At 34.4% G+C, this 16,707-nt stretch overlaps 1 protein-coding gene and 1 long non-coding RNA gene across 3 annotated transcripts in view; both read left to right on the top strand.

Annotated features, from left to right (window-relative positions):
• Window positions 1-16,707, top strand: part of LOC128854740 (phosphofurin acidic cluster sorting protein 2) — a 95,292-nt gene that overhangs the window by 42,476 nt on the left and 36,109 nt on the right. For both annotated transcript variants that reach the window (XM_054089067.1, XM_054089066.1), the window contains exon 3: window positions 4,942-5,198. In XM_054089067.1, the coding sequence (XP_053945042.1) occupies window positions 4,942-5,198 (257 nt within the window). The remainder of the gene's footprint in view (window positions 1-4,941; window positions 5,199-16,707) is intronic.
• Window positions 5,206-12,588, top strand: LOC128854741 (uncharacterized). The gene is made up of 2 exons (XR_008453643.1): window positions 5,206-6,597; window positions 6,890-12,588. It is a non-coding gene; the product is annotated as an uncharacterized LOC128854741 (long non-coding RNA).

The raw sequence follows: 16,707 nt of genomic DNA, 5'->3' as shown, positions 1-16,707 counted from the left end.
AAACTTATTTGTACATATGTATGTATATACATACATGTTTACAGTTTTACATGAATGTTTGTACCGAAATGAGCCGCAGTGTGGCTGGGGGTGCTAAAATTATCAAAAAGTAAAAAAAACAAAGGTTATCTTGTAAAAAGTAATAAAATCAATTAGTAATAATCGGGCATTGGGTTATGATGCGTCGGTAGTTATACTCGTAACAAACGTAATTGTAATGGTGTGAAATGTAGCAGCCCATCGGCGGCAGTGTGGGTGCGTGAGTGAACGGCGCATAATGGAGTATATTTGGATAAACTAACGAATTCAATTAAAATCGATAGCACTTTTAATTGGAGCTATAAAAATATAAAAACTTCCTGATTTACGCAACACCCGCCTGAACATCGAATATTTTCAAGGGCGATAACCATTTATTCGTCACGGGCTCGCTAGTAAATCTGCTGTCTGTTTGTTTAATGATATGAGACATAAGTCCTGCCATAAGTTCTATTACAAGTTAAGTCCGTTATAGATATGAAATTATAATACTTTTTTTTAATGATGTTAGTTTTATTTGATCATCAAAATATTAAAAAAAATGTTTTTAAATTTTCATTTGAAATGGCCACCATTTGCTTGTACACAAGCCTTCAAGGGCCATTCAGCTATTGCAGCATGCACGGTTTCTAAAGATATTGAAGTCGCTGCTCGAACCAAAGATTGTTTGAGACTCTCCAAATTTCTGTGAGGTCTTCGACAAGCCATGTTCTTCAATTCCGACTACAAACTGTGGTCCCGTGTATTCAGACCTGGACTTCCAGACGGCCAGTCTTCTGAAACTATGAACCCAGGAATATAGTTTTTAGTTTTTTTTTTTTTGCCTTATGGGCTGGAGCGGAATCTTATTGAAAGATCCAACCCTCTCCATTGAAGAGGGTATTGCTCAACTGCTTCACCCCGCCTTCTGGGACATCCTCCTGGTACAATTTTGCCCCGGTCTTAACCCCTTTTTCGCGGAAATGAAGAGATGTAATGCCTTTACAAGACACTCTCCACCAAACCATTACGGAGGTTAAATGATGGCCACGCTGAGTCCTTGGAACACTATTTTTGTATCTTTAGAAATTTTAGCATAGACTTTGACGTTATTAAAAACTGCTTCCACAGTGAAAATTTTGACATCTCTGAAAATAATATTTTCATGTCCGTTAACCACGTGCCACCGAAGAAGCTGATTGCATCTGTCGAGTCCAATTTTCTTCAAGCGTTTTGTCGAAAGATTATCAGTTGAGTGATGTAAGGTTTTCGTGTGGATATCATCTTTAATTAGACTTGATATGGACCTGGATTAGTCTTGACATTGGGTCGATTTCTATCACATCTCCCCTGGCAGTAGTTAACCATAATATTCCCTCTCCAGTATGAAGACATTTTAGGCCCTTTTGTAAACCATGTAAAACAATTTATGGGCTTAGTGGGCTTACAAGAAAATGATACTATCTTCTCTCAAAAAGTTATTTGCGGTGCCAAGTTCTTAGCTTTTTAATCGGCTTTCTGTAGCTGAACGTTTTTAAATCTCAACGCTCAAAAAAATTCTGTCTTTCTTAAACCCGCGCCAAAACAAAAATGATCCATACATCATATGGACGGCGCCCATCGTGCTGTTGGGCGGGAGGAAGCCAATGTTGGGTTGAATATGTGCCTAGCAAATGTCGTTTTTCTCTGCGAACAGTCCATTAACAATTCAGGGTCTTAAACCGAATATCGAGTGAGCCATTCATAACACAGAGTCAGAAACCGCAACCAAGGTGTTGGGAAAATGGGTTAGCACGATGCGCCACTGTGAAGCCAGACGAGTAAGCCACATGAATGAGATCGTGTTATATAAATAATGGGAATGTTTTTTATTCAGGGAAGTCCCAGGTAGAAATTGAAGATGTACTAACTCCATATGTATGTACATATCGTAGCCAAAGGCATTTTATTCCATCAAAACCCTTACTCCTTGATATCCTATCTCCGTTAATCTACGTTTCAAGTACAAAAAAGTAAGAAGTTTATGCGATATTAAACCACTCATTAAGATTCGTATAAAGTTTGTATATATTCTTTGCTATTTTTTGGTGCTTCATCACACAGTGCTCACGTGTAAAAACAAAACTACTTGAGCGTGCGTAAGTCTTTTGTTTATTTATAATACATACGTATAACAAAAAATTATGTGGCATTCTGCTCACGACAGAAAATGTATTTGTTAAACACAATGTAAAACAAGCAATGCATTGCTGTTGCTGAGTAGCAAATAAAAATAAAAAAATTGGTGAGGGAGGTAGACGCCACATTCTCATGCTGCTAGATTTTGAATGTTGCTGCCAACGTTATAACTGCGTCCAATCAGCTGTCAACAAGTGCTCAGTTGACTCGAGCGACAAGCAGTCGTTATACTGAGCGGATAATAGCAGCAGTCAATACTACAAGCATGCGTGAACGTGTGTATAGGGTGTTTTTTTTAGAGGTTAGGTTTTCAAGATGAAATAAAACGTATATAATTTAATGTTATGGCCAAGAATTTAGCTTTATTATAAAGATAAGGGTTTGCCATTATGTTTTGAAAATGATTTCGGGCAAGTGGCCGCCGCGGCTGGCTCGAATAATTTCCAGACGAGAGGCCCAATTTTCGACCACTTTTTGCAGCAATTGGGGCCGTATGTCAGCAATAACGCGCCGAATATTCTCTTCCAAGACGTCAATCGTCTCGGGCTTATCTGCGTAGACAAGCGACTTCACATAGCCCCACAAGAAATAGTCCAGGGGTGTTATATCGCACGATCTTGGAGGTCACGCCACAGGTCCACGGCGCGAGATAATGCGCTCACCAAAAGTTTCCTTCAATAAATCGATTGTTGCGTTGGCTGTATGGTATGTAGCGCCGTCTTATTGGAACCAAAGGTCGTCCACATCAACATCGTCCAATTCAGGCACGAAAAAGTCATTAATCATGGCTCTATAGCGCTCTCCATTGACTGTAACATTATGGCCGGCTTCATTTTTAAAGAAATATGGACCAATGATTCCCTCTGCCCATAGAGCACACCCAACAGTGACTTTTTGAGGATGTAACGACGTCTCAGCAATGGCTTGTGGATTATGTTCACTCCAAATGCGACAATTTTGCTTATTGACATACCCATTCAACCAAAAGTGAGCTTCAACGCTGAACAAAATTTTCTTCGATGCGTCGCGCGAACCGAACCATTATTTTCGTTATAAATTTGCACGATTTGCAAACGTTGTTCAGGTGTAAGTCTATTCATTATGAAATGGCAAACCAAACTGAGCATAAATCAAGTGACAGCTGTCAAAAAGACCATCTACGAAAAAAGTAGTGCCAACTTGAAAACCTAACCTCTAAAAAAAACACCCTATATATGGTACTGAGTATAAAACCATATGATATGCCATATAGCGGGCCCCCCATTTTTTTGTTGCTTGTGCGTGTGACACTTTTCTGCAGTATGGACGCTCATCTCTTTCCGCTTTGTTTTCATTGTTGTGGACGGACGCACACATTATGAGTATTGTTAGTCGTTCCTTTTTCTCTTATTTTCTGTCTGTTTCTTATTTATGACCATATACCGAATATAAGTCCATTGTAAAATATCATCTCGTTGCTTTATGAAGCTTAAATGTGAATTTGCCGTGCATTTACATACATATCTACTTGAATAGGCATACTTGTACATATACACATGTAAATACATAAACAAGCTGGTATGTTGGTATGCGTTCGCTGCACTGAGAGTCGATAAAAAGTACCACTTACTTATATATGCATACATGCATCCATATATCAAAATGTGTTTATGAACATTCGTATTGGTATTCGTATGGATCGCAATGAATAGGCAGCGCGTCGCGATTACTCATAACAGCTCGGTCGTTTAAACACTCATATTGGCTAAATGCTCGAGTGTGAGAGTTAGCCCGGCTGAAGAGTGACTGACGTCTGGTGCTTGCTTGCTCATAACAGCAGCGTTAGCAGCAGCAACATTGGCTTCTTAGCTCGCGAGCAACCGCTAGCAGACAGTAGAAATTCGACTTCCCAACAGATATCACGTTATAGTGGCACAAGCTGCTCGTCGTGTATCAATCACTCGCATATTACAAAGCAATAGACGCGTTCGCACGTATTTTGTCGAAAATATGAAAATCACGACAAAGCTGTGAAGCAGGCGTGTTATCACGCGCAAAATTTTATTTCAAAGAAAGGAAAAAATATTTAAATACAAATTACAAAAAAAAAAAAATAATAACAGATAACAGTGTAAACGGTGTAATGAACAAAAAATAATACAATAGCAAAAAAAAAAAACAATTTAAAGTATATGCGCAATTTATTTCGAAATAGCTTTTGCTATCGCTGTGCCATATCGCTATTCAAACACTTCAGAGTACATAAAATATATTAAACCAGAGACATATCTGTTGAACTTAATTAAATAATATATATTTTAATAAAAATTGTTGCATTAGTGTCGGAATTTTAAAATATGACAAAGAAAAATCTTGTTATCAAGTAATGTAAACAATCCTATCTACACCTACTCACTTGACTACCCGCAAGTGATCTAATAGGCGTATCGTTGTATACGCATCGGCATATTTCAAGTGCCGAAATTCTTTATTATCCGTAATTCGTCGTATCATACTTGTGCCAAACAATGTCGAATTCACGCAACCAAAGTAGGAATAACAATAATAGCAACACAAACAATGTTCAAGCCACAAACAAAAGACGAACGTTGCGAAAATTTATGAATTTAGCCCACAATCTCAAAAATAATAATAATTCCTCCCATCATAACCAAACTCAAAATCAAAATCAAAATCCAATTGCAAATTCAAATCAACAAATCGCCACAACTAATTCACACATACACAATCATAATTATCGTACAGATCGTGTTGCCGAATACTCAGACGAGGACGAAGAAGGCGAATTTAGTTCTGGTGAATTTAATGATGAGGCCACCGAACTTGGCATACCCGGTTACGATCCCAAACGCGATTACAACCCGAGCAAGCATGATATGCGAAAATATCGTAAATTGCAACGTTCTGAGGTGGAGGACGTCGCACTAGGCACCAATCCAGTTGATAGTGATAGTGAATTCGAGATGAAGGATAAGAGCTCGTCGCGGGCGAAGATCAGTCGGGTGAGTATCTAAATTTGTACTTACATATACACATATAAATACATATGCAGGTGAACAATAATAGTGCAAGTGTTATTTATGCACTTTTCTTCAGCAATGTAAACAAAAGAATTTTAGGGCGCAGACATGTCGAGAAAAATAGTAGGAAATCTGTTTGTAGTGTATTCGAAAAACCCTTAAAGTTTAAAAACACATAATACATTGTTGATGCACTGCGCCCTAATTGTATTTTAAATTTCACGTAAAATTGCGAACTAAATTTCTGCCTAATGAAAAACTATAAATTATTCGAAAAATGGCATAAAAACACATATTCAAAATTTTTATTACTTAAATCTACATAATGCGCCCGAACAAGAAAAACCAGAATAACTTAAATACATACTTATAAATATGCATTTATTCTGAGCAAAACAAAAGTGGGGTCAATGCCAGGTTTTGGCACGCCAATCAAGTTGAGTATCTTGCTTGCTGTTGCTAATGTGGCGTACATTGTTTTGTTTGTAAACTTTTTTTGTTTGCCAGTGCTAGAGAGCTGACTAATTACTTTAAAAATAGTGTTTTATAATAAATTATTTGGAAAGTAATGTTTACTTTATTTATTTTTAGCAATATATGTATAATTTTATGCTGACTCTTTATCAGTGAGGATTTTGTAGATGAGATAATAAAGCAAGTTTCCTGTACTGACAATGCTTGTAGCTTAAAACAGCTAAATATTTCATTTGCCTTAAAAAAATAGCATTATTATGCGTGGACAGACCTCCAGAAGTATGGCCTTATCAGTGGTGATTTATTAAGAATAACGTTTTCGGGGCTACTTATTCGGGTTACCATAGCCAACTAAATATACACTTCGCGACAAAACAATAGCACCTAAACATTTTGATTCTTTTTCATTGTCAAACAAAAACCATATAAATCCGAAGTTAAAGCTTTATATACAAATTAGAAAAATTCCATAAACTTTTCACCCAAATTCCACGGTTGCTAATGCGAATTTTTAGGAAAATTTTTGGTATGCAATTGTTTAAATCCCGCCAATTTTTTTATAATTTCTTTTTCTTGACAGTTTTGCATATTTTTTTCATTTAACAACTTTTTTTGAATAGAAGAAAGCACCCAGCACCATAAACGAAACAAAAAAAAAAACATAAATTTTTCGAAAATCAGCGCGATTTTAAGCCACTTGAAGCTTGCACTAATATTCAATGGGTTTTAAAACTGTGTATCGAAATTTACTGAATTTTGATGGAAATTTGTTAATTTTTTTTAATTTGCATATATTTAGAAACTTGGATTTACATATATGGTTGCTGTAGGAGGATGAACTATATTTTCATAAAAAAATTATTCAAATTAAATAAGAAAGAAAAAAATTGTCAAAACATGTCAATAGGTCCTTCTATATATATATATAACTGGCGCGTACACCCTTTTTGGGTGTTTGACCGAGCTCCTCCTCCTATTTGTGGTGTGCGTCTTGATGTTATTCCACAAATGGAGGGACTTACAGTTTCAAGCTGACTCCGAACGGCAGATATTTTTATGAGGAGCTTTTTCATGGCAGAAATACACTCGGAGGTTTGCCATTGACTGCCGAGGGGCGACCGCTATTAGAAAAATGTTTTTCTTAATTTTGGAGTTTCACCGAGATTTGAACCAACGGCTACGGCGGCCGAGGTCTATAGGTCCTTCTGCTGTAGTTATTTAACGCAAAATATGTGCCTTAGGATAGCCGAAAAAAATTTATTAAGTTATTCATAATTTGTCTCCGTTATTGTGAAATTACTTTCTTTCTTTTTAGAATTAGGCTTCCCAAAATTCCAGTGTAAAACGTAGGAGAGAGATTTTTTTAGATGCCTTTTTTGAAATTGGCTCTCTTTTGTAGTCTTCGAGAAGTCATTCTTTACCTTTATGCGAGAAAATTATCCACATTATAGAAACAAACAAGAAACAAATTTATTTGTTTTATTTGTTTTAGAGTCTTCCACTGAAAAACATATTTATTAGGTATATTTACTTTAATGCCATTCATACTCTAATAGAGAACTAAGTAGAGATTATTGAAATATTTCCGTTTGCTTGAATTAGTTTCCATACGAAATATGTACATAAATCTTACGTTCTGATTACATTTTATCTTTTACTTGCTTTATTTGTGCTAATCTTCAGTTTCGAGCTGAAGAACTTGATCGGAAACTAGTGAGCTTAAAGATCAGTTCGGAGTAGGAAAATGTTAAGTGCAGTCAAATCGTACAGTACAGTAAAATCTTGGTGGTCAATTCATGTCGCCGCCCCTAGAGATAACCCTATCCTTAAATAGCTTATATTAAAGTATCTCCAGCTGCTCATGCGTGTACTTGCAAGGGAGGGAGGATAAAAGTTTTTGCAGATACCGCCAAAAACAACGTGGCCGCCACAGCTAGTCAACTAAATTGAGTTTTTCTTATTAGGAAATGTTCAAATTTAAGTTCTTGATATGGTAAAGACTTTGTATGTTAATGGCGTCAATGTAGATGTGAGTTCAAAGAGTTTCGAACCAGTAACTCGGCTGATAATAATCAATGCCATCCTAATGGGTGAAAATATTAAAGTTCTCAAATGCTGCAGTCATTTACGCTCAGATCAGGAAAAAGTGCTTTAGGTTCATAGTACTGACATTATATATTATTTGGATTTCATGCATCGCTTGGGTCTACAAGCTCAAGTACATGACTGATAAAAATCGTGAGTAAGCTCAAATGTAATTATTGTAGTACTAGAGTCAACATTTTCAACAACAAAGTAAATATTTTTCTGTCTAGATATCTTTGGTGCTTTTCTCCTTATCATCTTATGGCTGCTGCAATATTTCATTATTAATCATCATTAAACGTGATTCGCCATTCACGTTTGGGCTCTACATATGAATGTGTACTAAACTTCTTTCATTTCTTTTCATGCTTGGCGCAGCAACCTCTCAGCTATTTCGAAAGCGTTCAATAAAGCATAGAAGTCGTTCACCCCTTTCTCGTGCAAATTAATGTAAATTAATTTTTGGTCGAGTATTTTCCCAATATGCCTTTTGCAAGTATGATAGATTACCAGGTTTGGTCATCCGAAGCAAAACTGTGTGAGTGTAACTTGGTTTTCTGCCTGCGCTTTTCACACGTATTCACACACTTGTCCAATCAGTCGTTATTTAGACTGCAACGAAGTTCCATGCAATATCAGTGACGTCAGCTAATCAGCTGATTCTTTCAAATTCGCTGAGAGTTGACTAACAGTCTGATCTTGGCCACACCTCTCTAAATTGTTTCATCATGAGTATTTTCGCAATATGCCTCTCCAACAGTGAGGGGATTTTCCTCTTTCTCTGTCATTATCAGGAGAAGAAAGGTCAGATATGTATTTGTGGATCATGCGTGGATCAATTGTATCATTTCGAACAATATATGAATGGAGGCAGCAGTATGTAATGCTTACACTAATTGTTTCATTCTCTATGGTACTCCCTGTCACTCTAAAGGCCGCCCATCGAGTGATATTGTCGTTTAAGGGTCTGCGCTAAGTAATAGATTACGCATTTTAAAGGATTTATAAAGGGTGATTTCTGCTAGTTGTGAGAGAATTTCGCTACTAAATTTGCGGTCTACTTAGTGTGAAATATTTTTTTGTAACTATCTTATTTTACATAATAAGCTCACACTTTTCGATCTATGTTTTATATAATGACCTTTTTATTGGCTATTGTTTCTAAAATAGTCTTTAAAAATCTGTAGTCTTTAAATCTCTGATGAGCTGTGATCGATATTTTTTATATAAGTGCCATTTAAGAAGGTTGCTTTTTAATATTTCTGGCCTTGGGACCTTCTAGTGTTGTTAGACGTCTTCGGACGTTTCTATTGGACAGTTTGACACATTTTACATATACGCAATCAGAACGTTTTGATGACAACATATGAGAATGATGAATTCCGGAAAGGTGTTCCAAAATCAGCTACTGATGAGCAAGATCGTCACGGTGGGCATTAGTATGACGAGCATTAATAAAATTTATCACGATCGCCTTGTGGGATAAAAGATGTGTTCGCGTTGGATCACACACAATTTTAAAAACGCCCTAGAAACGCGACTGAAAAAGGTGCTTCGAAAATCAGTTCAAGCGAATGTACGAATGTATTTATCGCCATGGAGTAGATTTTAAAAAGCTATAAAACCGTTTTCAACCACCAATGTTCCTTTTTCTATTGCTAGGGCAGGAATGTAAATAGAAAACCTCGTATAACTTCAATAAATGCAATTTACATAATTCGGGATAGTCATGGTCAACAAAAACAATGTAGTAAGACCCAAGTGCCTGTTGAGGAATTTTAACTGCTCAATGTAACTCCGTAAAGTATATTAATTCAGATAAAATGAGCATATAAAGAGTATAAAAAAGTAGTAAAGTTTTAAAAATAACAATTTATTAACTATGTTTTATATTCACATTTTATTAAAAATACTGACCTTGAATTTCTTCGATCTGAATAATGTTTGGTCCTGTGATGATATCATATTTCAGTGAACAAATAATCTTCCGCTGGGAAGTCAAAAAAGACGAAGAAAACAGGAAATCACTCTAAAGAAGGTGATTAATTATTTAGAAGGCAAACTTCCTTATGGCGGTAATCGAATAACGAAGTACTTTCAAGTTGACTTCCCTTTTTTCTTAATGACATTTCTTAGTTCTTCTAAATGTATGGGGGGATATATATATATATATATATAATATTTAGACCTTTTTACTTGTAATTGATTCATATCTGAACCCACAGAAAAAAGAATTAGTCATCATCTTACTACCTGATTTGCTTGCTACTGCATATCAAGATTTGGAAGTGGCGAATCGACTTGTATAACTTGTATAAATAAACATATGTTGGCAGCGTTGGAAAATAGCTGCCAAAAATTGCATTTATTTAGAAGCACTTAATGAATGTTGGTAAGACCGCGTTCATACAGGGCAACTTTTGTAGCAATTTGTTGGCGTGCTAATAAAACTTACCTGGTGGCATTGAAAATGATGAGTCAAGACAGGTTTATGATGTATAACTATAGTCGTTAGCGACGACTCTTTCATTATATCTTTGTTGCTGCTTTCACATGTAAATTTTTCGTCAAACGAGCGAAGTTCAAACATTGTTTTTTCTCACCAAGAGTTAGAGTAGGAGTTGTAAGATTAAATCTTTTCTAAATAATCTGTGTTGTTGTTCTTAGGTTAGTGAGAAACTCAACTAAGGAACAAAACTCACTTTTCTCCATATTGATAGTTTCTTACCGATTGATTTGTTTATCCGGCGGTATCTTAAAGGCTAACAAACAGATTTGACTGAAACTTAGTACTTATAGTCCCGCATTAGCTCACCAGGTATTGCTACTTTTTCATCTCCACTCGTATGTTTCCATTAGTACGTTAGCAATAATTTAGTCTTTTGTTTAATTTATTGTTCCCTGGGAACCATCTTATTCCCAAAGTACTACACCTAAAGTCTTTTTTAGTGATAAAAGAATCCCTATTGCTATCCCGTTGAGTGCTTTTGTCATTTAAAAATGTATGCCATACTACATATATATGTATGTATACATATAATACGACGGCTGAAGTAATTGTTATGATTGCATCAGTTCAATTGATCGTCGCCCCTCTTTTACCACCTGCTCCATATTTCCAAGAATGAGAGTTGCAAAGTTGATTCATACTTCAGTGAGATATTCATTAGCATCTACTTACATTACCAATCTTTCTGTATTTGTTTTACTTATAAGTTGCATTAGTGCGATTGTATTCGGCAATGCAGCAGCACCTGGTAGTTATGTCATGCCGCAACAAACAATTAATTAAATGACTCAGCATATAAAAGATTTGCCTACTACTGAACGACAATTTTTATATCATTTTCTAAACTTTTATTTTTATTTTTTTTTAACTTATTGATGCGCTAGTTTTTGGCATTTTCTTTTGTTTAAATTCCGTGTGTGTATTTTTTTACCCCTAGGCTAAAGAATTTTAATTAAGTATAGCATAGAATAAGTGACAAAATTTAAAAACGAAAAAAAAAATAATACATGTATGTGTATGTGTGCATTTACATTTTTATTTAAAAAGTTACGAATTTGTATTTCCAAGTAAAACATAAGTGAATAACAACTAACTTAAAATGAGTAAACACTTTCTTTGAAATTTCATTCGTCGCGTACCTGCCTATAATCATTTAAGTACGAGTATTAGGTGAGACGTCAACATGAAACGTGAAGAAATATAATATAAGTATAATGCATAACGCATATGTGTATGTGTAATAAATATCCATATTATATACATATATGATGCCTACTTAGCCATGGTTTGGGTATTATATTTTTCTTTAAACTTCTGTACGATTTTACGGATAGCTGCGCTTTCTCTGTCATTAAAACTTAAACAGTTATTAAAAAAATGTATCTAAATGTTTAAATATGTATTTAATATTTTGTAGATCACTTAAAATATAGTGTTACTAATATCACTAATGCAAGGTGGCGCAAAATTAATCATCAAATTTTATTTTTGAATAACTTTTTTACTAAAAAAAGTGATTTTGAGTGGTGGAAATCTTTATCACAACTTTACGCGCTCCGTTGCTTGTCTGTTTGTATACAACAGTTGTCTAGTTCTCGGAGGCCCGAAAAATTATGATTTTAAATAATTTTTTTGCCTTATTTTACAAAAATAAAAACATAGCATTAATACAATGTTTTTCGACTTGACTTTAGCAAAATTTCAAAAAAAAAAAAAATTAATAATTGTACAAGTTATCGCTGTTTGTGGACTCTCCAGAAGTCCCCTGCCGTGATCATCACCAGTCCTTGGAGATTCATCTATAATCAATCGAACAAGAGAAATTAATTTTATTAATTGATAATCCTGTGCCTGATCGAAGCTGCTTTGTGTTTTTTCAAAATTAACAATATGGAGGCCTCAGGAAATATTTTTCAGATATTCGAGAAATTGTTAAAAAAAATCGAAATTTTTGAAATAAAATCCTTCGATCAGGCACGAGTTGTTTATCTTTTTCAAAAGCACTATACATTTTATTGAAATCTACTAAGCGGTTTTTAAGTTACAGTGATCACCAGTTCAAAAAAAAATTTTGAGAAAAAAGCATTTAAAGTTTTGCCATCTGCTCCGGAGCGCCCTTTGTTAATTGTTGAATAACTCGGATGTGTCGGATTCACTTCAAATTTTCACACAATATTTTTAAGATATTATACTTTAAGGGGGTATTCTAGTCTAGAGGCCCGAATTCCGAGCATTTTTTGACGATGAATAAAAAAAAAGCTATTGATATTTTTACGATAAATTTTTTTATCATTTATTTATTCATATATTAGGAGCACACAAAATAAATTTGAAAAAAAAAAAATGAATTTTCATGGAGTTATGCGTCCTTGAAGTGGAAGGGGGGGAAAAAGGCAGTGTTCCCGTCGTCACGATTTCTACCCTTGTGGTCATCTGGAAAAAAAAAATACAAATTCTTAATTAATATGAATGTCATTATCGTATGAACCAGAAAAAACGAAAAAAAAAAAATGTTTCCATAAAATGGCGGCTACTCAAAAAATTGAGGTCGATTTTTCTCTTATTTTTAAGCTTTCTAGAATTGTTTACACATATTAAAAAATTGAAATTTCCAGTTTTTCGAGCTTCATACGATAGAGATATATTTAAGGAATATTCATGACAAATTTCAAGCAAATCGGTTGATTAGAACTTGAGATATCGTGCCGACCGTATCGAACGAAATAGTTTCGAGAAACACGCGTTTGAATTTCGCCGTCCGCTCAAACCAGTCTAGCTGTCGCGTCACTAAAATAGTTGTAATTTCGAAAATAATTCGAATTTTGCGAAATCCTTTTAGGGAGATATTTTTGAATATCTAAACTATCGAATTTTGAAAAAAAAAAAAAATTTCGATTTTTTCAAATTCCTAGACTAGAATACCCCCTTAAGAGTTTGCAAAACCAAAATCCAATTTTTTGAAAATTCTGACTACCCCTAAATTACCCTTAAAGTTTTTTATGTAAAAAAAAATTTCTTATGGTGATGTCTCCCACCACTTCATTGCCCTTTACTTTTTTCGTGTTCGATTCTAAAATAAGTGCAATCCATCCACGGGCGAAAATTTTTCATAAAGAAAAACATCCACTGTCAGTCACCCGCGTTCAATAAAAATAATTATATACTATATAATTTAATACTGCCGCGGATGATAATTAATGATGACTGAAATTTAACTGTATACATATGTATGTTTATATACCTATAGTATATATTTGTCAGCAAAAAGTGAGCGTATATCGACATTCTGCATACATACATAAATTTGTTTCAACAAAGCAAAGTAAAAAATAAATCCTTTTGAGTAGAAATTTTTCCATTCATTTTACATCGATTTTATTAATAGCTGCAACGTCAAACTTCAAACGCAACTTACCGATAATCCAGTAGAAAGCGCCAGAAATAGAAAGGGTTTTTTTAGAATTATTTTATATGTAATTAGGATATGTATGTAGGTGTATGTATCCTTGGAATCCACATTGATTGAAATGCGTAACAGTATTAATCGGTTAAGTATTCTTAAATTGACGGTTTATTACGCATTCATGCGTCCAACGATTTGTAAAATTTTAAAGACCTATTCAATATTTGACCGGGAGTGAATGCGGAAACCCAGCTGAGTTTCCACCAAAATTCGAAGCGAGTAAAGGTTTTTTTGTGCGTCGCAAGTCATAAAACAATCATTGCATATGTAGATTGTTTAGGATTTAATTACATTTTTTGACCAAGGCAAATCTTTCAAGTACCTGCAAATAATACAAATAACGCGCGCATGTCAAAGCGTTCTGAGTACAATAACTGTCAATACCAAAGTTTATGATGACATTTTCAGATTTGACATACCCACTTTAGTGTTGCCTTATCTTATCTTATTATTTATCTCAAAACTTATGTAGCAATATTTTGAAAGTGAATATTTGGTGGTCGCCTCTTACTTCGACCGTATATACATATTTTCTATTACATGCTCTGATACATTTTTGCTCTTTTATTTTACTTTGTTGCTTTTTTTGCCAGATTAAGAGTTGCTTATCCTTCATGTTGTTTAGCAATGTGCTTAAGTTTATTTTGCATTTTAGGCATTTGTTGTTGTCAAAGGACCCCGGCTTTTTATTTTCAAGGCAACCCTTTAATAATACTTAATATGCAAATTAGTCTGGTGTTACATCTAACATTTGGCATAAATCTTATTAAAAACTTTACGAGAGTACGAAATGTGAAATATATGAAAGGATTGATTGAGGGTGCGTGTCTCGCATGTAACTACATAAATTCCAATAAAATTGATGCTCATGCAAATTAGAAAAACAAAATTTGAATGGAACCCCTACTTTCCAAGCCTCAACAACAAAATACTATGTGAAACAGTGTTGAAAGCTTTCGAAAAATTTGTGTAGGCAACGCCTACTTGATGACCAGTTTTGAATTATGAAATAGAAAATTGGAAGAATTCAGGTAAGTAGTCATAGAACGCCCACAGTACTCACCACTCCACCTTTTGCAAAAGCTTTGAGGAAGTGGTGAGTTTAGATACTCATCCATAGGTACTTGAATATTTTTGGCTAGCAGATTTATTTAAGAAATTAATTTTCGCTAAAAGTTCATTGATTAAATACACTCTGCTAATTCAAAAACGCAATAGGCGCCGGACATTTATAAGATATGCTGAAAACTACGTGAATGGAGTATTCCATAATTGATATGGAACAAATCGTATGCAATTTTGATTTGCCTGTGAAATAAAAAATAAAGCTAAAATGCCTTCGCACAAAGCATTTAGTACATTAGAGTAATTCGCAATTAAGTGCAAATGCACTGGCTTTATGGCATTCACAAATTATGATGGCAAATCTGTGCATTTTGTTGTTGTGTTGCTATGGTAACTTGCAAATGCTATGATGTCAGGTTATTAGCACTTTATTATAGACTGACTTATTAAGTTTATATGGCAAAACTATTTTTGTACATACACAGAAAGTGGTTTTTTTATAATAACGTTTGTAACGCCAAATTTTAGCGTAAATATTATTTTTAAAGTAAAAAAATGTATACTGGTACAACGTTCATTAAATATCATATAAAAAATGTGTAAAGGTATATTTTGCCGTTCCCCACCTGTTCTCGGATAGGTCACGCTTTAAAATAAGATCTGCAACAAAAAATTATTCTGTCTAGTGGAAGATAATCATGTTAGTTTAGTTGAAAGCTCAAAAAATAGTCTTAAAACGATCCAGTTAACTTTCGTTCTATAACTGTGAAGCAATGAACTTTAGGTGGTTAGTGTGAAAGGTACAATACTTTCATTTACAATTAAGTGAGGAGTAGAGTGTGTTTGAGCTCTAATAATTGCGGCATCATGTTCTGCCTCAGAATTGCTGTAACAATGCCAAAGTCACGCGGTCCGTCAGTAAAATGTTGGCAATCTGATGGTCATCACTAGCAAATCAAGTTCAGTATAAAATTTTTCACTGTGGGTTAGAAATGGCATTGTAAAAGTACATTTTTTATTTAATAAATACTATTTTAAAGCCCAATATTCTTTATTTATTGTTTTTAGCGCAAAATTAAGTTAAAATGAAATTAAGTTTTTGGTCCATATTTTCATATTTTGAAACAAAACGTTCGGCGCGAAATGACTTCTGTGATATTGTCACTACCATTCTGAATTCGTAAAAAATTCCTCCTAAAAATATCTATTGTTCGGGGTCGGCTTAGAACTGTAGGTCCCGTCATTTATGGAACAACATCAAGACGCACACCACAAATTAGACTAGGAGCTCGGCCAATCACCTAACGGAAGTGTGCGCGCCAATTATTTAGTTATTTATTTTTTTTTTTTCATTTCTTTCATACACATTTTTGGCGCTCGACTTTGTTTAAATTGTGTGTGGAGCAATAAAAAGTTAAATTAATTGAATATTCGTATGTGAAAATTCTTTTGAGTGATTTTTAAGTATTTTTGAAAGTTAGGTAAATATTCAAAACACATCATTATATAGAGAATTTATTTATTTATTTATTAATTAACCAACAGACAGAAAGATACAAACGACGGCCTTATGTCAAGTAACTTGTAAGACGTAACTTCTCAAAAGTTGACTTACAGTAAGAAAAATCAAAGTCTAGGGGAGAAGAGTAAGTATTGAATTAAAAGGAGCATTCATCCTATAAAAGTAGCCATGATATGCCGCACATGTCTTAATGAGATGGCTGAGTCACCTAAAGGTAATTCATCGAGATCAATGTTCCATAGCCGGTGGGGTAGCTATTTGTTTAACAGAATTTTACTCAAACATCTTTTATTTTGTATGTATGTTAATTAAGTTTATTGGGCTAATCAACAATGATTTCACATATGCCAAAACGGGTCCCTATTGTTACCCG

The sequence above is a fragment of the Anastrepha ludens genome, chromosome 2 (assembly GCF_028408465.1).
Source record: "Anastrepha ludens isolate Willacy chromosome 2, idAnaLude1.1, whole genome shotgun sequence".
Lineage (NCBI taxonomy): Eukaryota > Metazoa > Arthropoda > Insecta > Diptera > Tephritidae > Anastrepha > Anastrepha ludens.
Note: the sequence above shows the minus strand (reverse complement) of the source record. Positions and strands in the feature narration are given on the sequence as shown.